This window comes from Hyaloscypha bicolor, assembly GCF_002865645.1.
Source record: "Hyaloscypha bicolor E unplaced genomic scaffold K444scaffold_117, whole genome shotgun sequence".
NCBI lineage: Eukaryota > Fungi > Ascomycota > Leotiomycetes > Helotiales > Hyaloscyphaceae > Hyaloscypha > Hyaloscypha bicolor.
The window spans coordinates 52968-79201 of NW_020194619.1; the positions used below are offsets into that span (position 1 = coordinate 52968).

At 49.0% G+C, this 26234-nt stretch overlaps 10 protein-coding genes across 10 annotated transcripts; 6 read left to right on the forward strand and 4 right to left on the reverse strand.

The window, feature by feature from the left end:
* Positions 1–692: 692 nt before the first annotated feature.
* Positions 693–1900, forward strand: K444DRAFT_631891 (uncharacterized protein; the record flags this gene model as incomplete). The annotated part of the gene is made up of 3 exons (XM_024883425.1): positions 693–915; positions 1032–1336; positions 1385–1900. The coding sequence occupies 3 exons, from the start codon at positions 693–695 to the stop codon at positions 1898–1900; spliced, it is 1044 nt and encodes a 347-aa protein (XP_024733626.1).
* A 311-nt stretch (positions 1901–2211) lies between these two features.
* K444DRAFT_644504 (ornithine carbamoyltransferase) lies at positions 2212–3363 on the reverse strand (the record flags this gene model as incomplete). Its single annotated transcript, XM_024884968.1, has 2 exons — positions 2212–2255; positions 2304–3363. The coding sequence occupies 2 exons, from the start codon at positions 3361–3363 to the stop codon at positions 2212–2214; spliced, it is 1104 nt and encodes a 367-aa protein (XP_024733627.1).
* A 587-nt stretch (positions 3364–3950) lies between these two features.
* K444DRAFT_534052 (uncharacterized protein) lies at positions 3951–6820 on the forward strand (the record flags this gene model as incomplete). The annotated part of the gene is made up of 3 exons (XM_024875192.1): positions 3951–4749; positions 4956–5912; positions 5970–6820. The coding sequence occupies 3 exons, from the start codon at positions 3951–3953 to the stop codon at positions 6818–6820; spliced, it is 2607 nt and encodes an 868-aa protein (XP_024733628.1).
* A 217-nt stretch (positions 6821–7037) lies between these two features.
* On the reverse strand, positions 7038–8066 carry K444DRAFT_534411 (acetolactate synthase small subunit; the record flags this gene model as incomplete). Its single annotated transcript, XM_024875214.1, has 2 exons — positions 7038–7218; positions 7276–8066. The coding sequence occupies 2 exons, from the start codon at positions 8064–8066 to the stop codon at positions 7038–7040; spliced, it is 972 nt and encodes a 323-aa protein (XP_024733629.1).
* Positions 8067–8364: 298 nt separating this feature from the next.
* On the forward strand, positions 8365–12374 carry K444DRAFT_534994 (uncharacterized protein; the record flags this gene model as incomplete). Its single annotated transcript, XM_024875253.1, has 9 exons — positions 8365–8575; positions 8623–8876; positions 9073–9094; positions 9154–9206; positions 9253–9417; positions 9467–9675; positions 9723–10263; positions 11283–11392; positions 11438–12374. 9 exons carry the CDS (start codon positions 8365–8367, stop codon positions 12372–12374), a joined length of 2502 nt encoding a protein of 833 aa, XP_024733630.1.
* A 556-nt stretch (positions 12375–12930) lies between these two features.
* K444DRAFT_33644 (uncharacterized protein) lies at positions 12931–13764 on the forward strand. Its single transcript, XM_024871987.1, has one exon. It carries the CDS (start codon positions 13178–13180, stop codon positions 13625–13627), a length of 450 nt encoding a protein of 149 aa, XP_024733631.1. The 5' UTR covers positions 12931–13177; the 3' UTR covers positions 13628–13764.
* Positions 13765–15946: 2182 nt separating this feature from the next.
* K444DRAFT_631896 (DENN-domain-containing protein) lies at positions 15947–19461 on the forward strand (the record flags this gene model as incomplete). Its single annotated transcript, XM_024883426.1, has 3 exons — positions 15947–16595; positions 16717–19014; positions 19070–19461. The coding sequence occupies 3 exons, from the start codon at positions 15947–15949 to the stop codon at positions 19459–19461; spliced, it is 3339 nt and encodes a 1112-aa protein (XP_024733632.1).
* A 451-nt stretch (positions 19462–19912) lies between these two features.
* On the reverse strand, positions 19913–23670 carry K444DRAFT_593226 (antiviral helicase). The gene is made up of 2 exons (XM_024878293.1): positions 20531–23670; positions 19913–20474 (listed from the first exon to the last, which is right to left on the reverse strand). Exons 1-2 carry the CDS (start codon positions 23569–23571, stop codon positions 20294–20296), a joined length of 3222 nt encoding a protein of 1073 aa, XP_024733633.1. The 5' UTR covers positions 23572–23670; the 3' UTR covers positions 19913–20293.
* A 255-nt stretch (positions 23671–23925) lies between these two features.
* K444DRAFT_644512 (cytochrome-c oxidase chain VIIc) lies at positions 23926–24170 on the forward strand (the record flags this gene model as incomplete). Its single annotated transcript, XM_024884969.1, has 2 exons — positions 23926–24073; positions 24124–24170. The coding sequence occupies 2 exons, from the start codon at positions 23926–23928 to the stop codon at positions 24168–24170; spliced, it is 195 nt and encodes a 64-aa protein (XP_024733634.1).
* A 282-nt stretch (positions 24171–24452) lies between these two features.
* K444DRAFT_534986 (uncharacterized protein) lies at positions 24453–25369 on the reverse strand (the record flags this gene model as incomplete). Its single annotated transcript, XM_024875250.1, has 3 exons — positions 24453–24780; positions 24828–24972; positions 25069–25369. 3 exons carry the CDS (start codon positions 25367–25369, stop codon positions 24453–24455), a joined length of 774 nt encoding a protein of 257 aa, XP_024733635.1.
* Positions 25370–26234: the final 865 nt, after the last annotated feature.

Below are 26234 nucleotides of genomic sequence, written 5' to 3' on the forward strand. Positions count from 1 at the left end.
ACAAGATCGATATTGTAAAGGTTAGTGGGACTGTCCCAATCATTTGTATTGTGCTCGAAAGGATGCTTCTTGGACGGTTCCTTCTGCGGATCCCCTTTGAACTGCAGCCAGCCGATTTCTGATCTCGAACCTGGCAGCCAGATCTCGATTTCTTCAGGGAAAATGGCGGGTTGCAGGAAATTGCGAATGCGAGCATTTGCGATATTGAGGTAGCCAAGTTCACTGCTGGTGCCGTTGATGGCGAGTTTGCACCCGCGCGTCGGGACTTCCCAATCTATAGGGAGAGGGGCTTCAGGTTCTCGGTAGATGGCATCTGCGGGTTGTGAAGTAGGACAGGCTTTCAACGAGCAATTTTGTTTTATTTGACAACAAATTAGTTAGACAGGGGGTTAAACAAACACTGACATGTTCAGAAAGAGAAAGACGCCCTCACCGAGAAAGAGACACCGGTCGAGGTTACCTTGAGAGGATCTTCACTAGGCCAAATTGGGGACTTGGTTGCGCACGTGACACGTGTTAATCTCGCGATCACACGTTGCTTCCATCTCCACTTTATTCTTCACCTTACCACCATGAGGGGAGGCTGAGCCATTGACTTACAACTCTCCTTCAATCTGACCCTTGTGAATCGACTGAGTATTTTCATCTCATTTCCTCGTCACAACTCGACACCACTCGAGCCTTCTACAAACATGGCGTCACGATCATACACCGCGTCATCGAAGACTACCGACGGCAAGACTTCCAGATCCACGGGCCGCAAAGCGCCTCATTTCTCTTCATCTCAAGAATCTGAAGCCTTGCATGTCTATCCGAGCGGTTCTCAGTCTTCCAAGAAGCGTAAAGTGGTTGATCTAACTTACGACGATGAGGAAGACGAGGAAGCTGCTGCCCTTGCACAAGTTGCTCTTGCTGGTAAGAAATCCTTCCCCTCCTGAGGTCGAGTTGATCAACAGATCAGTGCTAGTTGGAACAATAAATTCAACCTCATGTCGAACTCAAAGCTGAACCTCCTTTACTGACAATCTCAGGCATCGATACATCCAAGCCAAAGCGAGCTCGCAAGAAAAAGGGAGAAGAGTCAGAAGAAAAGCGGGTCAAGCGTTTCCGTCAAAAGCCACCTCAGACCTATCTCGAGAGACTTGAACGCGTCAAAACCCAACGCATGTTCTTGATTGAACGCAACAGAACTACCAGCGAAGACGGCACCCACGAAGAAGAAGTCTTTGATCTCGCCGGCAGCACTGGTAATATTTACCAAGTTACCGTCAGCAAAGTACCAAAATGTACTTGCCCTGATGCTGGAAAAGGAAATCAGTGCAAGCACATCATCTACGTATGTCTCATCTCACTACTCAAAGATTCAGTAATTGATGTGATATAGGCTCTCGTCAATGTCCTAAAAGTCCGTGAAGATTTAGCATACCAGCTCGCGTTCCTCAGCACTGAGCTCGCTGAGATCTTTGCAAATGCACCAGTCACCACGCTCTCCTCAGATGAAGTAAAAGCTCAAGTCACTGACACGGGCGGCTCCCGCAAGCCAATTGAAGGTGATTGCCCCGTATGTGTCATGGAGTTTGTCGAATCTGACAAGCTGGACGATATTCTCTGGTGCAAAGGAGCGTGCGGTCAAAACATTCATCGCGCTTGCTTCGAACAATGGGCTCGAAGCAAGCCGGGACAGGTGAAGTGTGTCTACTGCCGTACTCCTTGGAAGGGCGATGAAGAGACGATCAAGAAGATCAACAAATCTGGGACCGTTAATCACGAGGGTTATGTCAACGTTGCTGATGAACTTGGTATCAGTGGCCACAGAGACATGAGTTCATACCATCAGTATTGGGTTCGACGAGAGTTTGGTGGAGGGTATGGCCGGTATAATGATTATGATGGTTATTGAGGTTCTGTGATCTGGAACTGGGGACTTAATGGGCCAGGACTGCATCGGGGTCTGGTCTCTTGAGGGCGGCTTTCGTGCTTAGAATAGACGGTAACGGCGTTGCAAAGGAGAATATATCCATTTACTTTAAGGATCTCACACACAGTCGTTGATGAGTGGCTCACATACTAGACAGGAACGAGGGTCCGGAACGTCCTTTCGGCAATAGTGCCAACTTGATACTTTGCTTCGGTGCCCCTAAAACGCCGAACTTTTGTCTTGGTATAAACGCATAAGCACTCATAAATCATCTTGGACCCCACGCATCTCATTCATACGATCTTTCCCTTATTGACGACGAATCCTTCCAATGCAGCTGAACACATTAGCATCTTCTCTTATCTCGGGTGAAAACAGAACTTACAAATAGCAGCCCAAAGCCTGTTCTCTCCCTCCTGGAACACCAAGCTTCTTGGGCCATAGAACACCTCATCGGCAACCTCCTCAGGGTGCCTTGGCAAGCAATGCATGAACTTCCATCCCTCCTTCGCACCTCCCCTCTTCGCCAACTTATTCGTAATCTGGTATCCTTCGAACGCCCTCATCCGCTCTACTTTCTCGGCTTCCTGCCCCATGCTCACCCATGTGTCCGTAACCAGAATATCCGCATCCTTGATTGCTTCCTCCGGTACGTGTGTTTGTGTGAGTTTGCCCGGGGAAGATACACCTGAGGTGGAGGAGTTGATGATATCTAACATAGCGGGAGGGATGGTGAAGCCTTTGGGGGAGGCAACTGAGATATTGACACCGAGCTTCAAGGCACCGATTGCAAGGTCGAACAGCACATTGTTCGAGTCTCCTACCCAAGCAATCTTCAGCCCTTCCAATCCCAAACCTGGTGTATTTCCCAAACTGCGGGAGGAGGAAGGAAACGCTTCATGGATAGTCAAGAAGTCCGCAATGGTTTGGAGGGGGTGATAATCGTTAGACAGAGCGTTAATGACGGGTACAGAGGAATGCTTGGCCAGGTCTGCAACTTCAGAGTGGTCGCCCACGCGTGCTACCATGCAAGAGGTCATGGAGGAGATGATGAGCGAAGTGTCATAAAGGGACTCATTGACGCCGAGCTGGATGTCGTCCTTCCCCAAGAACATGGCGTGGCCACCCATTGTTGCTACTGCTGCCTCCGTTGAGACACGGGTTCGTGTGCTCCGTTTGTTGAACATCATTGCGACCGTTTTGCCTGAAAGGGCACCAAGAAGATTCTTGGGGACGGAGCCAGATTTGATTTCGGTCTTGTGGGAGGAGGCATTGCGCACTAGAGTTGTGAGTTCGGTGGATGTGAGGTCTGCGATGGAGAGTAAATGGCGGGGTGCAAAGGGAGAGATGACTGGTGTTGCGGGTGAAGAGTAGTTTCGTTTTGAGGCTCTGGAGAGCTGTTGGAGAGCTGTCCTAGCGGGGCGGAGGTGGGCTGTTGAAGGCATCTCGAATCGGTCAATTGTGTTAATTGTTCTTCAATTGAAAGCATAGACAATCAGATGGAGGAACGAAAGTGTTTCACTCAGACTAAGTAGTCTCCGAAGTGGATTACCTTTTGTGGTGAAAAGTAGCTACTTGAAGTTTTCTGCCAGAGATTTTCAGTGAGTCAGGTGAAGATGCTCTCTGCATGCAGAAAATCCTTGCCTTGCTCTTGCCTGCTTGGCGTCAGGCACCAAATCCAGGAACAGCGACTTACCCACTCAGAGCTCGTCTTTTAGGAAATCATTGCGATTTACATAAATTTCATGATTCCCAGAGTCGCTAATTATTATTAGATTTTTCACATTTTGCTAACTCGAGTACTCAACTACAGATACTCTTGAAAGCACATCCGTCATCCGCTGATCGTCCCCGTTGGGCGCTAGCCCCCGCTTGGAGACGCAATCAACACCACAGCCTTCCCGCCTCTGCCAACTCCTCATCCTCACCTGTTTCCGGGTCGGGCTCATCATCCATAAACAACATATTTTCCGCCCTGGCGCCGGTTGTTGACAGACTCGTCTCTGCAGGAAAACGACCTTGCTCTCGCACCATGTCAGATAATCCTTCATCGCCGTTGCTTGGCAGCGCGGACAGACCTCGATCAAATCACTCACATTACTCCGACGAGTCTCACGAGGACACGCCTTTATTATCACGATCTGACCATGCTCCTCGGTATGACGGTGTGGAAGATCAAGACGAGGATGAAGAAATAATACCCTCGCCAGCAGCGACATCGTTGCGATCGTTACAGAATGGCCACGGATCCACGATGTCCACCAAGGGTGGCCGACGTTGGCCAACTGCTGTCGCAATCGGAGTTCTGGGGTTGTTAGTCTTAGGAATAATTGCTGGCGCGTTCTTTGCTCCAGCAGTTGTCGAAGAATACACCAAAGAGGCTCTAGTTATCGAGCCTACAAATTTGTCGATAGATTCCTTCACCTCAAACGGCGTCAAGGCGAGGGTGCAAGCATCATTCAGAATGGACGCGTCGAGAGTCAAGAACAAGCATGTGAGAAATATTGGGCGTTTTGGTACATGGATTGCTCGTGCGGTCGAGAGCCAGGAGTCGAAAGTGGAGGTTTCTCTACCGGAATATGGCAACATTCTAGTTGGTACCGCTGCTGTACCACGCGTTATTGTTGACATTCGAAATGGGCATACGACTGCCGTCGATTTCCTCACGGACTTGGAGCCTGGCGACATGGAGGGAATTCGTCAAGTTGCCAACGACTGGCTGGAGGGTCGCTTGGATCAAATCAGAGTGGTGGGCAAAGCCGACGTTGGATTGAAATCGGGCTTGATTCCTCTTGGAACTCAAAGCATCTCTAAATCACTGGTTTTTGAAGGTCAATCCCTCTACCGTTCCTTTGCAGCGTTGTACCTCGGAGAAAAATCACTGGCTTAGAAATTGATGGTTACAATCAAAGTTGATTCTTCCTTCTCAGACTGATATTAGTCCGACTTTTTGGGTCTTCAGAAAAATCAAGTTTCTCACAATCTCCCACTCATTAAAAGAGTTTATTACTGAGCTACTATCTAATTACGTATTCAGGCAACGATCTTCCGGCCATCCCCGAGTACAATATTACCCGCCTTAATTTCCGGGAAGTTCCCATCGATACTTCGGGACGTCGTGGTATGGCTGCAGATGTATCATTATCTGTGGTAAACAGCTACCCGATCAAGCTCACGATACCACCTCTTGGATTCAATATCCTTGTTCCGAACTGTAACGATAATGATCCATATATTCGGCTTGCCGATGCTACAACGGCACCTGTCGATGTCGAGCCTTACTCGGATGCGGTTGTTGATGTTGGAGGCATTGTCAGAGAACTGCCTCAAGATCTTCTGCAGACATGTCCACATTCTAAGTCGTCGCCCCTTGATCTTTTGCTCGGAGACTACATCCGTGGCAACGATACCACAATATTTGTACAGGGTTCGAATCCACCAGATAGTGACACTCCTGATTGGATCATGAAGATCATCTCAAGTATCACTGTACCAGTTCCATTTCCGGGCCATACATTCGAAGGTCTGATCAGAAACTTCTCCTTGACTGATACACACTTCACCCTCCCGGATCCATGGGCCGAGCCAGGAAGCGACGAATCAAACCCTCAGATTTCTGCCAACATCGTTGTCATTGCCGGATTACCCAAAGAGATGAATTTTGGCATCAATGTGACCGCTGTTAATGCCACTGCCGACGTATTCTACAAGGGAGAGAAGCTTGGCGAGCTAAATTTGAAAAAATGGCAATCCGCTGAATCCGAACGAATTGAGTCAGACAATGAAGCCCAGCTTAGAATCACATCCCGGATAGAGGACGTGCCTTTGAACATCACGGACGATGATGTGTTTACGGACGTACTTTCAGCACTCATGTTTGGTGGCAAGACCGTTATGCTTAGGATGGAGGCTCTTGTTGACGTTACACTTTCCACCGTCCTTGGGGAGCTGGTAATCAAAGAGATGCCTGCGGAGGGAGTCGTTCCTGTCAAACGTTAGACAACCGCTTTGCGTATTTAGATCGGCCGCACCGAAGCTGACGAGATTGCAGCGATCTCTCCAGGCGGTGGCTTTAGCAATCTGAAGCCAAGAATTGGCGAGCTGAAAGTCTTGAGCACTAGCAAGACTTCTATCAACCTCCAAGCACACGTCAACTTCACCAATCCGACCGAATACACGGCGCACATCCCATTTGTCAATATCCACATCCTCAACAATGGCTCTATCATTGGCGACGCAACAGTCCAGAACGTCGACGTAAAACAGGGCAACAACACAAATATCCTCGTCCAGGCGACGTGGGATCCGACAACCTTTGGTGGAGAGGAAGGAGCAAAGATTGGACGCGAATTGTTGTCCCAATATATCTCTGGCTTCAACACGACCCTGACATTCCAAACTCACGAGGGATCCATTCCCAATCAGCCCGCATTGGGCAAAGCACTTAGTAAATTCTTGATCGAGATACCTGCACCAAAGCTGTCCGACCCTAGCACTGGTGATGACAGGGACGACGACGACGATAGGGACTCCAAACCTCACTTCATTAACAGCGCAGTTTTCCACTTATTCTCCTCGACTGCGGTCTTCACACTGCTTTCGCCTCTCCAATACAGCACGTTTTATATCGAGAATGTAAATGCTACGGCTTTTTACAATCATACTGAGCCTGTAGGCTATATCGACTACGATCTTCCCTTCAAGGTACCACCAGGAACCAGCCAGAGCCCGAAATTGCCAGTGGACTGGTCAATGGACTCTATTGGTTATGAGAAACTTAAGAAGGCACTAGGTGGTGAATTGAAACTTGATGCATCAGGCACAGTTGTGGTGAGACTTGGCCAGTGGCGCGAGGAGGTGTGGTATGTCGGTTCTGGCATTGGCGCGAGCGTCACACTTTGATAGTAAGGATGATTATGGATGATATGGATGGACTGGCACACGTATATATGGGGCTTGATGCAGGCGTAATAGACGGGGATGGCGTTACATGAGAAACGGAATGGAACTTGAATAGAAGTACATAGAAGATCTGATCTCTTCCACGTTATGAATTCCTCATTGATAGAATGACGCCAACTCCATGCTGACCAATTTCTCCACGTGAGTGAGAACCTATCTATCCAGGGGGCAATGTACTTGCGTCCACAATATCGTCTGCTTCCTTCAGTGTCTCTTGCTCGTTCGGACCGTAGAGCGGTGAACGGGGAAGTGCCATCAGACCGGTTCGTGCTGACTCGAGAATTCCGAAAGGTGCGATGAGCTTCATAAAGGAGTCGATTCGGGTTGGTTTTGCGGAGCTGGAATACGTTAGTCAAAAGTCAGATCCAAGAGACAGGTTGCCAAGCAATACTTACACCTCAACAATACAGCTGTTCGTGCTAATATCCAGCACTTTCCCACCAAATTGATGGGTGAAGTACGTAATGCTCTTCAGGTGCTCATGCTTATGCCTCATAGCCTGACTGAGCGCCAACTTGCTGGGGTGGAAGTCATTCGATTCTCTCAGCTGCTCCAGACGCTGATCAGCCCACTCCTCTCCACCTTGTCCTTCCTCCACATCATTAGCCGTGATCTCCCTGTGATGAGCTTGTAATTCCTCAAAGTATTCTGGACCTAGGATGTTGATTTTGGCTAGCAGAAGTTCTCGTTGAACCAAAGGAGCGGTTGTATAGTCCAACACTGCCCAAACGGGTACCAGATCTTCAAGTTGGCGACGTGCTTGCTCGACAACTCCATCTTGGCCGGAGAGCACGATCGTCATTCGAGATAGGTCTTCGACTTCGGTGTGGCAGACAACGAGGGAGTCGATATTGAAGCCACGAGCTGCTAGGATACCGGAGACCCGGGAGAGCACGCCAGGTTCGTTCTGCACGAGGCAATTCAGGATGTGGCGTTTAGGTGGTGCGATTGAAGGTGAGGGCGTCTCGTAGAGGATGTTGGAAACAGCTGCTTGGGCTGACCATGATGGCGGGGAATCTGAGGTTGGAAGAGGGTATATGCGCCTGTGGAGAGCTTTGTATGCGAGGGCTGAAGTGGAAGAAGCTGTTGATTCTGCTCGAAGGTGTTGACGAGGTGCGGTGAAGGTTGGCGTGCGAGCACAAATTGCTCTTGTTGGGAGAGCCAGAATGGCTTTTCGTGAAGACATGATGACAGGTAGAAGTCAATTAAGACTCCTTGCGAATGGTTGTGAGGATGCCTCACCCCCTCCGCAGCAATTGGGATGTGACTCAAACTCAAAATGAGGCCGATGTCGCCAAACATTCCTGGAAATTTCTCGGTTGCTCAAAATCTGGGGTGAACGGGTCGGATTAACTTTGAGCCGGCCGAATTTTCCTTCAGCCTCAAAGGCGGACTCGAGTAACCTTGTCACCACCCGTCTTGCGACGATCTATCGCATCCAGCTTCCTGAGATCTTTTTCCAAATTTTCGTTTTGATATCCAAGATGGACGACACTGAGCGACGTGCAGTCAAGCGCTCCCGCTTCGATCAGAAAGAGCCTGAGCCAAAGCGCACATCTAGATTCGATCGACGCTCTCGATCTCCCCCGGCAGTCAAGGAACCACGACGAAGCAGGAGCCCTCTTGGACGAACTTCCAGCAGCCCAGGCCCAGGTTCTGCGAATCCAAATTCTGCCGATCCCGCTGCTGCTGCAGGTAAGCTTGGAAATACTTGTTTGTGCGATCAGGCTGACACTTCATAGCTGCTGCGGCTGCCCGGATCAATGCCCAAATTCAAGCAAAGAAGGGTATTCAACATGTTGACGTCCCTCCTATCCGATCTACATTGAGCCCACCCGCCGGACAGTCGGCATCCCCAGCTAGTTCAGGAGCAGGCAATAGCGCCAGCTTGGTCAATGGTGAGATGTACATTGCAGACGGAGACTATATTCGAGATATCGAAGTCAACGACCTGCGCAATCGCTACACACTGACCAAAGGTTCTACACAAAAGATGGTAAATACTCCTTGTGTCAATATTCCACTGATATATCAGGCTTTCCTCGGATATATACTCTGAATCCTCTCTTTCCTTCAAACCCTACATGAGATAATTATTTTGTGTGGAGATTTTCAAGCTTACTCGGAAGCGCAATAGCACTCACTACACATTCCTCATTGGCATCTGCTGACTCCCGCTGCGTGACATCTAGATTAAAGAAGAAACCGGAGCTGGTACGCAATTACCTACAACTTACGTTTTGATTATAGAGCTTTCATGTTGACTTTTGAAGATGTCACTACGCGTGGAAACTACTACCCGGATAAGAGCATGGCTACGGCTGCTGTAAGTCAACGGTTTCTGAAAGGGGAGCTTGCTGATAAATGTACAGAATCCTCCACTTTACCTCCACGTCACGAGCACAACCAAGAGAGGCCTCGAGCAGGCAGTCCAGAAGATTGAAGAACTAATGAAACAGGAGCTTCCGAACTTGGTTGATGAGAGACGCTTCCGTCGACGAGAGCCTGAAGCAGTCGAGAGGGATGAGTTTGGCAGAGTATGTATTTGATAAGCTCATAAAGCTTTTCTCGCTAATTTAATAACAGCGTAAATGGCCGGAAGAAAAGATCCCAATCGATTTTGAACCACTTCCAGGCTTCAATCTTCGTGCTCAAGTTGTTGGCCATGGTGGCGCTTATGTTAAGCACATCCAACAAGAGACCAGATGCCGTGTCCAGATCAAGGGCCGTGGTTCCGGATTCATGGAACATGGCTCTGGTCGTGAGAGCGACGAGGATATGTATCTCCACGTTGCGTAAGTATCAGAGTGTTTACACTAGATTTTAGCTGACTTCATTTCAGAGGCCCAGATCCAGCTGAGGTTCAAAAGGCAAAGGAGCTCTGCGAGGACTTGCTGAAGAATGTTAGAGATCAGTATGAGGAGTTCAAGAACCGACCACCTCCACAGCGAGGTTATGGAGCCCAAAGCACTGGCTATGGTGGCGAACGTGGATATGGTGATCGTGATATGGCGGTTCGGTCAAACTCTTATGGATCTGGCGGTTATGGTGGTTACAGCAACTCTCCTGCGCCTGCAACTCCAGGCGGAATCATGAGCCCAACTACCTCATCAGCACCCGGAGCAGGCAGCCCAACAGCTGGAGCCGACTATGCTGCTCAATATGCTCAATATTATGGTGCAGGCCAAGACCCGTATGCAGCTTACGGTGGCTATACAGCATACGTCCAATATTACCAACAGTACATGGCCGCAGCCGCAGCAGCGGCTCAACCACCTCCTCCAGGCAGCTCTGCTCCAGGGTCTGCTCCCCCTCCCCCTCCCAGCGAAGCGCCTCCTCCACCACCACCGTCAGGTTCAGCTCCGGGGACTGGTTACAATGCTGTGAGTCAGACCCGAGACCTGCCCTACCACTGAATTTGACAAGAATAGGTTCCACCCCCTCCCGGTATGTGATGATTGATGTATCCCGTTTCTTCACTTCCATTCACGATTCGTTCCGGCATTTGCTTGGTATTGGGGTTGGGTGGGCGGAAATCGCAGGATACCTCTCTCTTGTAAAGTATTCAGGCGGCATCACTCAGTAATGGATGAGGCAAATGAATTCAATCAATCAAATCAATTATGCTGAGCACTTCTGTCCAATCCTCAAGTGACGTCTCCAAATTTTCTTCCTCTACATCTTTGAATGTCAGTCGTGGCCCATATGAGATGCACAGTTCTTCCCCTTTCTTGATATCTCGCAGTGCTGTGTAGGTGATGAGGAGGTTCTTGACATCCCGTTCCCAGCCGACGTTTTGCTGGAGGTTGGAATGGTTGAACATGCTGCCCAGGCCGAGAATGAGAGCTTGTGTTTGCGCTGGAGGAGTTTTGGAGCCGTTGCTTTGAGCAGTCCTTGCAGGAGGTGTGTAGGGCCAGTTGCTGTGAAGTGTGAGCTTGATCCATGGTAATCATGTGACACAAACTATGTATAATTGTAAAGATCAGTCTTCTTGATGTGTTCCTCGTTTTCCATCGGATCCAATACTAGGACGGGAGAGACCTCGAGAACTGCCCTACCCGGTATATCCCTGCCTGCAAAAACTCCTCTCCCTACAAGGTCCATGTCAGTGAAATGTACAATGTGTTTGTGTACTTCATTCCAGTGGACTGGTCAATGAGCAGGGAGGGTCACTTAGACTGCACCTTTTGGTGTGTTCATCACAAGTAGCAATTTTTCAGACCTCTTCAAACGAATACCTTCCACCTTCTCAGAACCATTGGTAGCCTCTTCCTCCTTTGACATATTGATTGCACGGAGGTGGTTCCGTTGTGTAAATAATTTATGCCGAACAAGGCGGTGTGGAGGGGCAGAATCACACCTGTGCAACCAACCACAAGAAGTCCAAGCACCTTCATCAAAGGCGTATAGCATCATATGGTTTGAGAAACACACTTCAATGGCGCATCAGCGCACCTCGTCCACTGTTGATTCTGTCAAGGAGCCACACTCAGTCTCCCTCAAAGTGCTGAGGTAGCTCAACCCTCATCGTTCCAGAACATTTCTAACACCAACCAGACTCTCCCGCCCCAGTCTCTCAGTCCAGCACCCCATACCTCTCCCTACACCATCTCCCTCTTCCACAAACTCACCATCCAGCTTCCCCGCACCCGCGGCCTCTCTAGCCTACCCCTCCACGAAAAACGATACCTTCATCCTCTCCCCGCTGCTTACCCTCCCACCCGCCTTCGGCTCAGCATATGTGGGTGAGACATTCTCCTGCACACTATGCGCAAACAATGAAGTTATGCCTGGCTCAAGTCCATCCAAGGTAATAAGTAATGTGCGGATCGAGGCCGAGATGAAGATCCCGAGCTCGGGGATACCTCTTCCTTTACGGCTTGGACCGGAAACCGCTTCCGAGGAAGATGAAGAGGGACCCAAGGCTCGGGAGAAAGAAGGAGTGGATCTTGAGCCTGGAAAGAGTCTACAGAAAGTGGTTAATTTTGATTTGAAGGAAGAAGGGAGCCATGTTCTTGCTGTGACGGTGACTTACTCCGAGACGACGCCTACGAGTGGACGGATACGGACGTTCAGGAAGCTGTATCAGTTTGTTTGTAAAGGGTGTATGGTTGTGCGGACCAAGACTGGGCAACTGCCCTCATCTGGGGAGAAAGGGAGGACATGGGCATTGGAAGCTCAACTAGAGAATTGCGGAGAGGAAACCATTACACTTGATATGGTAATTCTGGAGACAAAAGAAGGATTCCGAAGTCAAGGGATCAATTGGGAGATTCTCAGCGAGGGAGAGAGCATGGAGAAGCCGGTATTGATGCCGGGGGATGTACAACAGGTTTGCTTCCTTGTTGAGGAAACGATTGATGGGGATGGCAATAGACCAGAACCAACCGCGGAGGGAAAGCTGATATTTGGGATCTTGAGTCTCTCATGGAGAGGAACAATGGGAAATAGGGGTTTCTTGAGCACTGGGGCGCTAGGGGCGAGGTTGAAGTGAGTGGCATCCATTTTCAGTCGTCCAGACAACTACTTCCCTCAATGTCTCGAATATCTTCGCAGTGGCAATAAACTACTTCCCTAGAAAATCGAAGTCAACAGGCTTCATTCAAGTATTTCCTGGAGTAGGATGTTCCCGGGGCTGCTGGACATTGCTAGTGGAATGTCCCGAACCAATTAGACATAGCTCTAAGGGGAATTGATATTCCGAGAAGTTGGGACTTACCAACAAGTTTCCTCCCTCTCCTTCAGTGAGCGCTTCATTGACGTCCTTGGTATTCTCAAAAGTCACCTTTGCCTTGCTCGTTGATGTGATCAAATCGATCCGGTTTCGTTGCTTGCTCCCTTCAGAATATCGCTCCAGCTCACGTCTTCTCTGTTCTTCCTCTCTCAATTCATCACGCTTGAGCACAAGCCTCGATGCCATATGCCCCAGGACCCAATGCACGTGGATTCCTAACACAATTCGCTTTGTCCGAGAAGCTTAAGAACACCGCCGGAGGGAACTTCAGATTTCCACGCACCAACATTCAGTTTATAAGTCGAACGCCAATTGTGTTGCATTGGAATCCTATTGAACGTATGAGAGCTACGAAACGTTCTTAGCTAGTAGATCACCCTATTGTTCCAGAGCTTTGGGAAGGCTGAGGCAACGAGCAAGACTAAGGCACTGCGACATCAAGAATTATTTTATGCATCCTGAGATGAAACTGCTTTTCTAGGGCATGGTTGCGAGAAAGAGGCAAAGCTTTCAGCTTGAATGCCCTCAAATCATGGGAAGATGAATGACTACAATTTTGCGGAATGATCACATTGACCACAGTGCTGCAGGCAAAGTCTGTCCAATTCATCGCCGCTTGGTTGACTTCCTCCTGCAAGATAAAGCCTAGCCAGCCATCCAGCTCATTCTTCGGCCCCCGCATCCGACTCCCAAGTTCCCAATTTCTCATCGAAGACACTCACATTCGCCTCTCTCTGCTCCGTACTGCTAGGACTCTCCTTAACCTTCTCTCCCTCACTCATCTTCTCTTTGGCCAAAGCCGCTTCCTATCCACCCGCATTCAATCCCTCCCAATATTCGCGCCAATCTTTCTAATCTCGTTCAGAAAGACCATCATCCACCGTCTGGCTTTCATTGCTTTCCTTTTCCTCGCGAAGAACTTGGAGATTAGAGACTTGAGTTCAGCGTCGCGGCCACGACGATTTTTGCCGGAGGGGGTTTCTTGGGATGGCGTCGATACCGAGAGCTTGTAAGTGCTGGATGTGGTCAGTATGCATCAGAAAAGAAGAAGTGGTAGGATTATGGGCACTTGAGTAATATCGACCCGGATACTATCATGGACATGACTTGACATAGCTACCAACTAGTCCCGACTTTCCTTTTGTCCTTGAATAACCACTTTGTGTAAGAACCTCAGGATACTTAGCTGCAGGCAGGGGGTGATGCATAGGGCCGGTGAGCCATCTGTACATAAGAGGAGTTGCACGCCTCACTTTGTTTCTTCTCTCTCTAGTTTCAGTCACGAAATCATTGTGGCCACCATACTTTCTGTTCTCGCCCTAGCAGCGTGTGACACTTGTCCTGTTGTCCGAGTGCAAGAAAACCGAGCGAGACTGCAATAGTAAAGGGTTGGCTTTCATATGATGACTGGTAATTATTGAGAAGAGCAAGGCCTGGTTTCAAACAATGAAATTGCAAAGCAGGTACTCGACAATGCTCTTTCCCTCCACAGTTGTCAAGTCGATTCCAGCAACGGACTTCCCCTCAATCATATTGAGATAGATGGAAGAAGAAAAAAGCGCCGATTAAACCGTTACATGATGAGATAAGTCTCTGTTCCCAATCCTTCTCCATTGACCTTAAAGACTTAAAAGGAGGCCAATCGTGTTGACATTACAAACTCGCTTAGCGCCTAGTCCTCAACCCCCCTCTCAGGGCTTCTGACGAGCCAACCACGCAATTGCAGACAACCTACCTCGGTACAATTCCCTGGGAAGAATACCCGGGCTGTACTCAAAAGAGTAACCGGCACATGTCCTTTACAAGCGGGCTCCTAGATTTTCCATAGGCTATACAAGGAATTCGAGGTATTCCATGCTCATTAAGGCTAGACTGGTAAGCTGAGAATAGCACCCCCCCACCGCCACGGCTCTCCCGCGCATGGATATGTGTCCATGAAACACTGGATTTCATGCAGCTGCTATCAAATATCTCTATTCCGGTCCTTAATTAATATATTATGGCCGTCAACCAAGCAAACAATCATACTCCCTCAACCTTCTCGTTAATTTTCCTCCAATAGTTTGGGCATTTTATCCCCCACCAAGGATGATTGCAACCCCGCGCCCCCCAACCCCATGCCAGAATCGTCAATTTCGGCGCATTTTTCCCTCACCGGCCGTAGGGTAGAGCCTTCCACTGCAGGCGGCCGCTCAGGGATGCCTTTGCGGTGTGCAATGTGCATGAGCCGAAATCGCTGTGAAAACATGGTTCCTGTTCTCTTCAGACATGATGAGATCGACGGTGATATTGGACCAGTGCTGGCAAACGGAAGTTGACTGTTCATCGTGACGTCGCGGCCCCTGAGTGGACAGCTCGGCCGCTGGTGTGCCTGGGCCGGTAGGGCTAAAAATGATGGGTTGGACGGTGTTTATTGGAGGCCTCATGTGTCGTGCGTGGTGCGTGGTGCGTGTATGGCTGTGCTGTATCTGTATGGCATCTCACCACACTACACCACTAAACTCGTAAGAATTATTGCGGCGCATAGAGCTTCCCTTTTATCCTAACGTAAGAGGGCCCAGATGCCCAAGTGCCCAAGTGCCCAAGTTGCCCCTTTTCAACGTGCCATCAACCCTATTTTGCCAACATTAGACCGCCGGCGTGTTCTAAATCAAGCAGCCGTCTTCTGTCCTCCCTCACCAGCCCGGTTCCGCGAGCGCGACACCGCCAGCGCGCAATTCCTTTTTTTGACGCGTTCCCCCTCATGATAATTGCTTTTGCTTCATCCCAGGACAAGATCTTCACTCGCATATCTGCACCCGCAGTTGTGATCGGCCTCGTCGACGGAGCCCGATAAGACATTCGGTGATAATAAAATCCACAGCACAGTACAGCACAGCACGCCGAAGACAGCCCATTCCTAACGGCGCCTTTCTCCAGCTCCAGCACCACCACTCTCAGCCCTTCCACACATTCCAGTTCCACCTTTTGGCACTGCTGCAGCAATCCTGCAAAAGCAGTGCAAGACGAATTGGAGCCAGCTCTTGAACCGTCGATCATTCCTCTCTAGAGAGTGGAGAAGACCCTCGAAAAGACAGCCCTTCGGTCCCATACCCCCCCCGACTTGCCCCACACAGCGACGACGACATCCTTCTAGCCAGACCCTCCAATTGGAACAGCCCTACTCGGAGAGCTTTTTGCCTGGTGAATTTTGTGTGAACTCACTGCGGAGCGTCAGACGAGAACAGAGTACTCTGGAGATCTCTGGTGAAGCGGCGTAGGTCTTCAATGTCCCCTTAAACCCTCGACGCACTGGCAGGCCGACCACTTCAACACCGCACGGCTCGAGTGCCATGGCCTCCACTTCAGCTCCCCTAGCCGATTACTTCTGGATCGCAGGCATTGACTCCCTCTCGTACAGCGACCAGGTCTTCTCGCCCCAAAACCCCTGGGAGAAGAGCAATGGCGCAGGTCCTTCTTCACCGCAGGTCGACACGACGATAGAGGAAGGCAGTGAAGGAGAAACACCCGTATCACCGCCGAGTGGGACGCCCCGAGCAACGGCGCGGCATTCAAGGGACAATTCGTGGAACAGGCTCAGCAAGCTGTCCAACGATGTACGGACTTCGATCCAGGGGCTTGACGAGCTCGAGAAGACCCAGAGCAACAGGAGCAGCATTACGATCAAGGCACCGACTACAACTGGTAACGGGGGAGGCACGCTGGGCGATTTCGACTTCGACCAGGCGCTCATGAAGTTTGCGAATGAGAGGGAGTATTTTCTGGACGATCTGAGCTTTAGTGCTGGGGCTCCTGTACAGAAACCTCCCCCAATGACGAATCCGAGAACAGACCGGCTGAAGAATGAGGAAGGGGTTAGTAATGGAGCTGGACAAGCAAAGAGAAGTCCCTTGAGGAGCGTGGGAGGCAGCATACGACGTCGGATCAGTTTCAAGGACATGAATAGCATGAAGAGACAACCTTCAATGATCCAGAGAACTAGTGAGTCCCATGGGAGTTTCTACGTTGAATTTATGCCAGCAATGTCATATTCTTGGATCAGGCCATTTTCACAGCGGTTGCGTCTGCGGTCAAGATATTTTGCTAACATCTAAAAAAACAGCTTCCGTCCGAACTTCGAAACGACTGAGCAATTACAACTCAGTAATTCCGCAACCTGAACCCTTGAACGCAGACCCAGAAATGCATCCCCTAAAACGACGCTTCGAACCAGTATTACTGGACAGATATCCACCGAAGCATGCCACAGAAGAGTTGCAGAGGAGAGGAAAGTTTCCAGACTATGTTCCTATGTTTGCTTTCCCAAACGACATCAACATTGTGTCTGCAGATGAGAGACCCCGGTCAACATGGCATGGATTTGCTATGACTTCGGAGGACAACTCGAGGATATATGGCATTACGGTTATAGTATGGATGCCCCTGAAGCAAGATGCTGCAGCAAATGTTGAGAGGAGATGTGAAGAATGGAGACAAGCTCATATGACGAATGAGGAGCGAGAACTTGCGGCAAGTTTAGGGGTGAGGTTAGCGTCTGAACGAGCAAATCTTTCACAATTACTGGCTAGACTACCAGGCGTTGCATCAGGGTCTGCAGCCAGAGAGGCCTTGGAGGAGCAGATCAGTACTGTGGAGGAAAAGATTGGTTTAATGACCGACATGCTTCGGCCTGTACGGCATGGCGCAGCAGCAAAAATCGATGGCTTGACAGATGGCGAGACCGGATTATGGACACCAAGAGCTTACGGAATTCTGGGCCGAGATCCCAGTCTTACCAGCTTCTGGAAGGAATGGCTGCGAGCAGTGGTCGTTCCAATGAGTGATGGAGGGGTACTGAGAGTTCCACCAAGTTCTCCAAAGGTGGGGCGATGGCAGCCCTTGGAACGATATGTGGTCAATCTCTGCACCGAAGCACTGAGTCCAATCTCTTCCAAAACACAGGTTGAGCTGGCTGTCAGAGAATTACGACTATTTGCAAGGAAAGAGGCAGCGAATGAGCTCCCGGAATCTCGAAATACCGACCTGTACGCTTTGTTCAGAGCTCTCAGCATTCCAAATATTGTGTCGTTATTTGAGTTTACCTTGTCTGAGTCGAGGATCATTCTATTATCATCTCATACCGCTATGTTGCATCTTGCAAGTAAAGCACTGGCTAGTCTGCTTTACCCGCTAAAGTGGGCAAGCATTTTCATCCCGGTGCTCCCTGCGAGGCTGATCTCCGCACTTGAGGCGCCTTGTCCATATATTGTTGGTATCGAGAGGCGATATGATCGGATAGAGCTTCCGGAGGATGATTATGTTCTGGTGGACCTGGATCAGGATATTATCGAGTCGCCTCTTGCGCCCACCCCTTTGCCTCGACAACAGCGTCGGAAACTTATTGCACTGCTTCAACTAGCGGCCCCTCACCATAACAGATGCGGTGTTCCCGTTGGCCCACCACCTTATGCAATCGAGACCTTCCCGTACAATGCATTTTCGTCCGAGAACGAAGCCATTTTTACCCAAAATGCACCACAAAGCTCACTCGCAAAATATGTCAGCCAAAACTCGACTACCTTTGGCGAACCTGATCCTGCAGCAGTGAAGAGACCTTCGGTTTTCAATGCTTTCTTGCAATCGAAAAACGATCACAGCCGTGTTGAACGACCATCAACAAGCAGATCAAATAAGACCAGTCCTCCAAGTTCAGTTTCGCCAGTCTCGGGCAACTTCCCAGCTCTACCCACGACCCCGATTTCACGCAACGATTCCGGATTTGCTCTTACAGCTACGCTTAGAGAGAAGAGGTCAGGCCACTTCGATACTAGTTCGAGACGCAGTGGCTCCTTCGGCCTGGAACGAGGTCCTACTCTTCGTCGTCCGAGCATTCCCTTCAGTAACGGTCACTCCGCAAGCCTTTCTACCTCTGCGCTCTCGATGGACTCCAAGTCTACCTACGGCTATGCTCCTTCAACATATGCGGCATCCACTCTTGCGGCCTCGACGATCATGCCGAATATGTTGATGCAACCTGTACGAAATACTGACACTACAGTTTGGGTGGAAGGACATTGCTTCGTCTCACAGCCTAACAATACCTCTTCAGTATGCTCGATCTGCGATGAGAAGCCTGACTGCGATGAAGCATACAAATGCACGAGCTGCAGCACCGTTTCCCACGGTCGTTGCTTAGGCCAAGTGTCTCTTGTCTGCCCTTCAGCGTTCCACGCAGATCGTGTACGTGCAGCCTTCGTACGATGCTTTGCAAGTCTATTCTTCACGTATAGGAAGTACTTGAATCGACCAACCAGGGAGCAGAAGAGCAGTGGGCAAATCTATAGTTTCGACATGAATGGATTCTTGAGAAGCTTGCCGCAAGAATTGCAGGAGTACGCTACTATGCTGAAGCAGACGCAAGGTAAGAAAGGCCCGATCCCCTGTTCAACTGACTGTAGTAACGATTGGGGTGACAGCCTTCAACGAATTCATTCACGAGCGCGAAACCACGCCATCCGATAACCCAAGCATCCAACTCTTCGACAGCGTCATCCTAGCCAAGAAATCTCGCGGCCGTACATCATTCTTCTCTAAATCTACGAAGTCTGCTTCCTTCTTGGAAAACAGATCAGATCACTTATGGAGAAGTGCCGCAGTACCGACACCGAGCGCGAAGTTCCCTGGCGATTACAGGACTGTCGTATCCAGAATCCCAGCTCAGCTGGATGTCTCGTTGATGAAGGAGCCTAGAACCATTGGTGGTGTACCGAGAGTTGATATGCCTGGGAAGAGAGTAGGAAGAAAGGCGGTCCCGAGTTTACTTGGTGGCGGTGGTGGACGAGGAGTCCCGGGCATACACATTGACTGAAGTCGCGAATAGAAATGAGCAAAAGCAGTAAGGGAGAACCAGGCGAAGAGCAGCAGGGAAATGTAAGATATCAGATCAGCGTACTGGGGAGCATGTGTCGGAGTACATAGGTGTTTCCCTTCTTTCTTGGGCACCGGGAATGCATAGATTGGGCGCGAAAAAGGGATATTGCGCGGTAAACAGCGAGGCATTTTCTGTTTGGATCATAATGCATGCATGGAGATGGGCATTTGAGAGGATGTGATGGAGATGAGATGGTGGGAAGGAGGTTGGAGTAGATTAATGTATATTTGGAACTAAAAGTTTGCTTATCTGCGAAAGGGAGATGTGACTATGTGCTTGTATTTGACCCAAACAAAGGTAGGATAACTTTTTAAGGTATGACAATAGTCGAAGGCGTCACAAATTATTCACATCAGACACATCAATCATAGAAGCGATGGAACTTATGCGGGGGAGTGAGAAAGTCAAATCGCTCGCGTTGTATTGGCAGATTGTGGAATCCAGAACTTGAGGCCAAGATCGAAACATGGCAATTAAGTCGAGGAACGCAGATTACTATCCTTGTACAGTACCTCTCATATTGACAGTCATAAAACCGACCGTCTGATCAGAGGCACTTGTTTAGTCGATGCTGATGATCTACCTATGAGATATCCGAGTATGAATGCCTGGATCAACCAAAGAGTTCTCGTAGTACGACCTAGAAGTAAACGATACACCAACAACTCCATTCTCCAAGGCGCCATCGATCCATGCATAAAAACCCATTCTCCCACGGTTGTAACCCATCCGTAAAAGTATTCCAGAAGTCAAGAGCAAAGGCCATGACTTACAAATACAAACTCTGAGCAGCAACGATATCTCGTCTGATCTTCGTGAGCGATTCCTCGAATTTCGAAGCGAGCTCATCAGAACCCATGACTTTACCAGCCTGGGCCATTTGTCTAAGAAGTTCTTCAAGGCGGCGGAAGAGGCGAATGAGCGATCCTTCGTAGACGTCTGTCATCTTACTGTTGAGAGCATCAGCTCTTAATGATTTCTTGTTTGGGATAGGGAATAAACGTACCAGATCTCCGCGAAAGACTTCTCATGAGCCCAAGCAAAGACGACTTCCATGAGTTCAGACTTGAAACTCGCCACGTACTCCTGCTCATTGACCTCTAACTTGCTCTCCTGGCTCACCTTAGCAATAGTTCTCGCTTGTTGCTGAATTTCTCTAAAATGCTTGGCAAGCTCTTCCTTGAGAGGAGGTGCCTGCTGACTCTTCTCCTCAAAAATGAAGCAGGAAAGTACTGCAGCACAGACTTCTGGAGTGAGTTCATTGAAGAATCGATTAAAAAGAAGCTCCGAGAGCAGAAGTTCATGGCCGTCGCCTGTTGACGAGATCTCGCATGCAACACGGGCCTTGAGTTGTACAACCTCCTGATCATTGATGAATCCTAGGCGACGGAGCACACGCTTCCTGGACTTGAGTTCGTCGAGTTGCATAATGCTTAACGCCGCGGTGATTGACTTCTTCTTTTCCTTGATCTTGCGGCTCATCTCCATCTTGGTGGCATATTCATTATAGAGCTCCGGAAGTCGAGGAGAGTTGTGAAGTGGGTTGGACAACAGACGAGACTCCAAGACTTCGATCTTGCGAAGAAGCTTCTTGAATGACTCGTCTGTAATACCCATGTTTTCGATTGGGTCCAAAACGGCAATTCCATCTGGGAATCGACGCTTGACTTCCTCCAAAGACTTGCGGACGTTATTGCGTTGATCGGCAGGGTGGAGATCCTTTGGCAAGAATATACGGACATGACCAATGGCCTCGATACACGAAAGCAAGACTGGTACAACTTCCATCTTGCCTTTCTCGCCCTCAGCAGGAGGTCGAATACCAGCTGGTACTTCACCCTGAGCTTGTGTGCCAACGGAGGAGCTGTCAGACACGGAAAGTAAGACATCAAGGACGTACGCCTGCTGTGGGGTGTATTCTTCGCTATTTTGCCCCTTGGCGGGCCGACGAGGTGTAAACTTGACAACCGCGCCCCATCCAAAGTCTTGATCGAGGTATTTGATGTGTACAACGCGACCAGGTTGCATGAATTGCAAGCAGTAATTAGGATGGTTAATCACATCGCGCATGTCTTTCGTGTAGGACGTCAATTGTTGTCGCAGGTCGTAATACTCTTTAACGGTAGCCTCATCGGTAATCTCGACACTATCTCGCTCTAATTGTAGTTGTTGAAGTTCTTTCTCCAAACCAGAGACGCTAGAGGTGTTCTGGAACTGATAGAAGCAATGCTCGAGCATAAACTCCGGAGAAATGCCTTCAACTCGCATCAAGTTGAGGATCATATTGTAACCAAGGTAGAAAGCTGAATTGAGCTTATCTTGCTCTCCACGAACAATCTCCTTGGCCGTTGCAGGCTCCATCTTGTTGTTGATCATCATGATGACAATACCTCGGTCATCAAGTCCTCTTCTTCCAGCTCGACCGGACATCTGCACAAATTCTGAGGGTGTCAAATGTCGCATACTGACACCATCAAACTTCTCGACACTAGTAAAAACAACCGTCTTTGCTGGCATGTTCAAACCGATAGAGAATGTTTCTGTAGCAAATAGAACCTTGATCAAGTTCTCCTGGAAGAGAATTTCTATAGTCTCTTTCAAGATTGGTAACAATCCAGAATGATGGACTCCAATACCTCGACGCAAAAGGGGTAGAATATGTTGGATTTGCGGGAGAGTCTTGTCTTCATCAGAGAGTGACTCAATGGCGCTCTCAAAAACCTTCGTAACCATAGCTTTTTCCGAATCGTCGTTGAAAGCCATAGAGCTCATCTGCAATGCATATGCCTCACACTCTCGCTTGCTGAAACTGAAGACAATAACAGGATTGTAGTGCTTCAACATGATCATGCGGACGATCTTGTAAATATCACCATTACCATCCTTGTTACCACCCTTATTGGTCTTCTTGTCCCTGCCACGGCCTTTCCGCTTAGCATCGATATCTGCAGGATCCGCTCCTTTCTTGTCTTCGATGGTTGCCATGGCTTTCTGGAAGTTGTCTTCTCGGAAATTTCCTTTCTCGTCCACGATCAAATGAATACCATCGGCACCTGCGGGGAAGAAGTAATGTTGTAGCGGTGTGGGTCGGAAATCCGTGTAGACAATGTGGCATGGCTGCTGATGCGTCTTGGTGATCCACTCCGCGAACTGCATGGCGTTGGGAATGGTAGCAGACAAGAAGACGTATCTAACTTTGTCTGGCAGCAAGATGATGGTCTCCTCCCACACAACACCTCGAGCCTTATCTCTCATGTAATGGATCTCGTCAAAGATTACCCAAGCAACTTCTCGCATGATCTCTGAACCTCGATATAGCATAGATCGGAGAATCTCTGTTGTCATGACAAGGCAAGTTGCCGTAGGGTTAATCGTAACATCTCCAGTCATGAGTCCAACATCTCCAAACTCTGCAGCAAACTCCCGATATTTCTGGTTGCTCAGAGCCTTGATTGGGCTGGTGTAGATAACTCTCTGGTTGTTCTTCAAGCTCTGCGCAATGGCATACTCTGCAACCACGGTCTTTCCCGCACTGGTATGCGCCGAAACAAGTACACTTTCTCCTCGCTCTATTGATGCTATCGAAACCTTCTGGAAAGGGTCTAACTCGAAAGGCCAGACACGAGCTGGCTTCTGGGGGGGGTTGTGCTGCGAAATTGGGACATAGTCGTAATCTGGGGGCAGGGAGACCTGGTGCTGAATATTGTGCTGAATCACCAAAGCTCCGTCATCCTTCCCTTGAAGACCTGCTGAAGCTGCAACCTCTCGCGATTGTTCGGTTTGGAAAGTATCCGTAACAACTGGCTCTGCTTCCTCCTCTCGGCGCCGCCTCTTGGTATCTTTCTTCTCCGCGAGGATATCTTCTTCTGCAGCTTCTGCCACCTGCTCTGTATCTACCATCTCCGCGTCTCCATCTTGATCCTTCTTCACATCCCCGTTCGCGGTTCGCTTTTTGCTTTTGTCTTTCTTGTCTTTCTTTGCCTTCTTGGGCTTCTCAGGAAATTCGCTCTGGGGCTTGTCGTCGAAGACATCGAATAGTTCGTCCATCTTGCTTAATATCCCGGATATTTCGTAACAACACTACGGGTGTCATTTATCGAAAGGGGGTAGCAAGGCGTAGATTCGTGAATTCGTGAAAGTGGTTTTGGTTGTTGTTCCCACACCTCGAGAACAAAATATTTCAGCTTTTTGGGACAAGCGCAAGGGCCCCCTGCTAGCGCAACTTTCCGAACAAAGCTCTCTGAACATCGAACCACTATGTACGACCTCCCCTACTCAATCAGACAATTCAATCAATCAGATCCGCAAAGTATGCCGCCTGCAACTCCAATTGATGCTATGCGGAGCTAATGAAAATAGATGCTATCTCGAGCAGCAGTCCGCGCGTCTTCTACGACCTCGATGGTCGCCCGCCGGGGCTTCCACTCCACCCGAGCTCAAATGTCATCCCCATACCATTACCCTGAGGGCCCACGAAGCAACATTCCGTTCAACCCACTGACGAAGTGGTTTGCTCTGAGATACTGGACCTTTATGGCTGTTGGATTCGGTGAGCCGCCCCAAAGCCGCTTTCGGGTGGTCGTGGCTAACATATCACAGGCGCTCCCTTCGGTGTTGCAGTTTGGCAGACATACAAGAACAAGTAAATATGGAATTGGGTCTTTGGGGAGGCTTTACGGTTGTAGAATATTAGAAGACACCAGTCGGGAGAGGGTTGCAAATGAATTGTTCTGAGACATCAACTTGAAGGCTTCTTTCATGATCCAGATACTGCTCAAGCTTGCATTGTGATATCTGACTGGCGAAGGAGGGATCTATTCACGACTCGCAGAAGGTGGTCGCAGATGGGAAGGCTCTTGAGTCTATCATCAATTCGGTACTATCGCCAACGCCCCAGAACGCCCCCAACCCATCTATTCCCACAATGCTCAGAATTTTACTCTCGTGTCAAATATGTGCCTATCAAGTGCCTGGAAATCAAAGCATCCCTCAAACTCCGTCCTCACAGTCATCAATTCATCGATTCCTTTCTGCTTGTGATCTGGGTTGCTCCCGTTTAAGACCAATGCGCTAGCTGTCAGAATCCACTTGTTCTCCGAGTCCAAGGGTATAAGAGACTCATAGGTCGGCAATCGGGTTCTGATACTTGATATTGGCTCCGTATCACTTGGAGGAAGCTGTAAGTAACGGCTTAAGTCGAAGACTATATTTCCAAGAACGAATCGATGGCATTCTTGGATCATTTCCTGGATAAATCTCAAGGATATTAACTATTGTCCTTTGATGCCTGGAATGGTAAATACCTATGATTCATCGACTTTAGTACTGTACATAGCCCCTTCTCATCATCGATAGTAATAAGGAGACGACTGTTGACGGGCCTGCCACCGGCTGGATCGGGTAGGTCCGTCCATCGAAGGCTTCCAGGAAGCTGGTCACAGTCTATTACTCTAAATAGTGCATTAGCTAAGTAAACTCATCAAGGAAAATATTCGTATTGAGTGCAAGATGGAGTGGATTCTCACGATTCGTCTTTCTTTGCACAGTCCTCGCCATCTTCGTCTGCAGCTTTCTCACTCTGGCCAAATTGATCCCGATCAATGTCATATAACAGAGCGATGACATACGATTGCCGGACTAGTTGATCGTATAAAGATTTCCATGGCTGTTTTTGAAGGAGTCCTGGATCGATTCCTTTTAAGCTGCTGCGCGTTCGAGGCCCTTCCCATATCAGTCGGCGACGAAGTAAGGTCACCGGCTTCATACCACAGTATCCCTGAAGGATGCGTAGAGCTCTCTGAAGATCTTCATTGGCGACTTGAGTTGAGAGGAAGAGCTCGTGCATCTTGACTGCCTTGGTGGATATTATGAGGTCGCCGCCGAATCAGGATCTCTAGTGCTGGATGTTCTCAAGTTGTGATGCCACAAGCGAGGACGATGATATTCACCTCCACAAATGGAATGCAACGAACACTTTTTTAATGAATACGAGAGACGCCAAATCACAGTTGGGTAACTGTGAAAGGAGGTTTTATGATTTGGGTATGAGAATACCTCTTATGACAATTCAGAAGTAATGAGAGATGTGTCGACGAGAGGCAGGGTGAGTGAAGAAATATGGGTCTATGAGATCTTGGCCAATCAAAGTCATTCTCAGAACCCCGCTATAACTCAACTTCCAGGCTCCAAATTCTTCTCCTCTCCTCTCCTCACCACGACTCTACTTTCTACTTCTAAACTCACTCACTCTGGCGACATCCCCAGTAGTAACATTTTAAATTCTGAGTGTAATTTAATGGATCGTTCTCGTCTCCGGTTTCTAGCGAGCGAGGCTGCTTCGACTTTTCAGGAGCTGCAGCAGACATTGTTTGCTGATAAATTTTGTCAATCATAGAAATATATGCTCTTCGAAGGCATCTCAGACTAAATTTTCTGCATCCTGTAGTCTCGCTGTCGGTACACAGATTAGCCGGCTTTCAGCCCACCAATGCCATCTCCAAAAAGGACATTTTGAATCTCCAGATTGACGTGGAAATTTTGGAATCCTCGGTTTGGATCTTCGCATTTAGAATTCTTTGCAGATTTCTGCAGCCAGAAGCTTTGGCCATTCATGAATCCCGAGGTATGTCAGCTTAAGCTTGAATTTAGTTTCCTCAAGGCGCACTTCCCCGCACGAGGTCTTGACCTGGATTGTCATACCATCAGGTAGT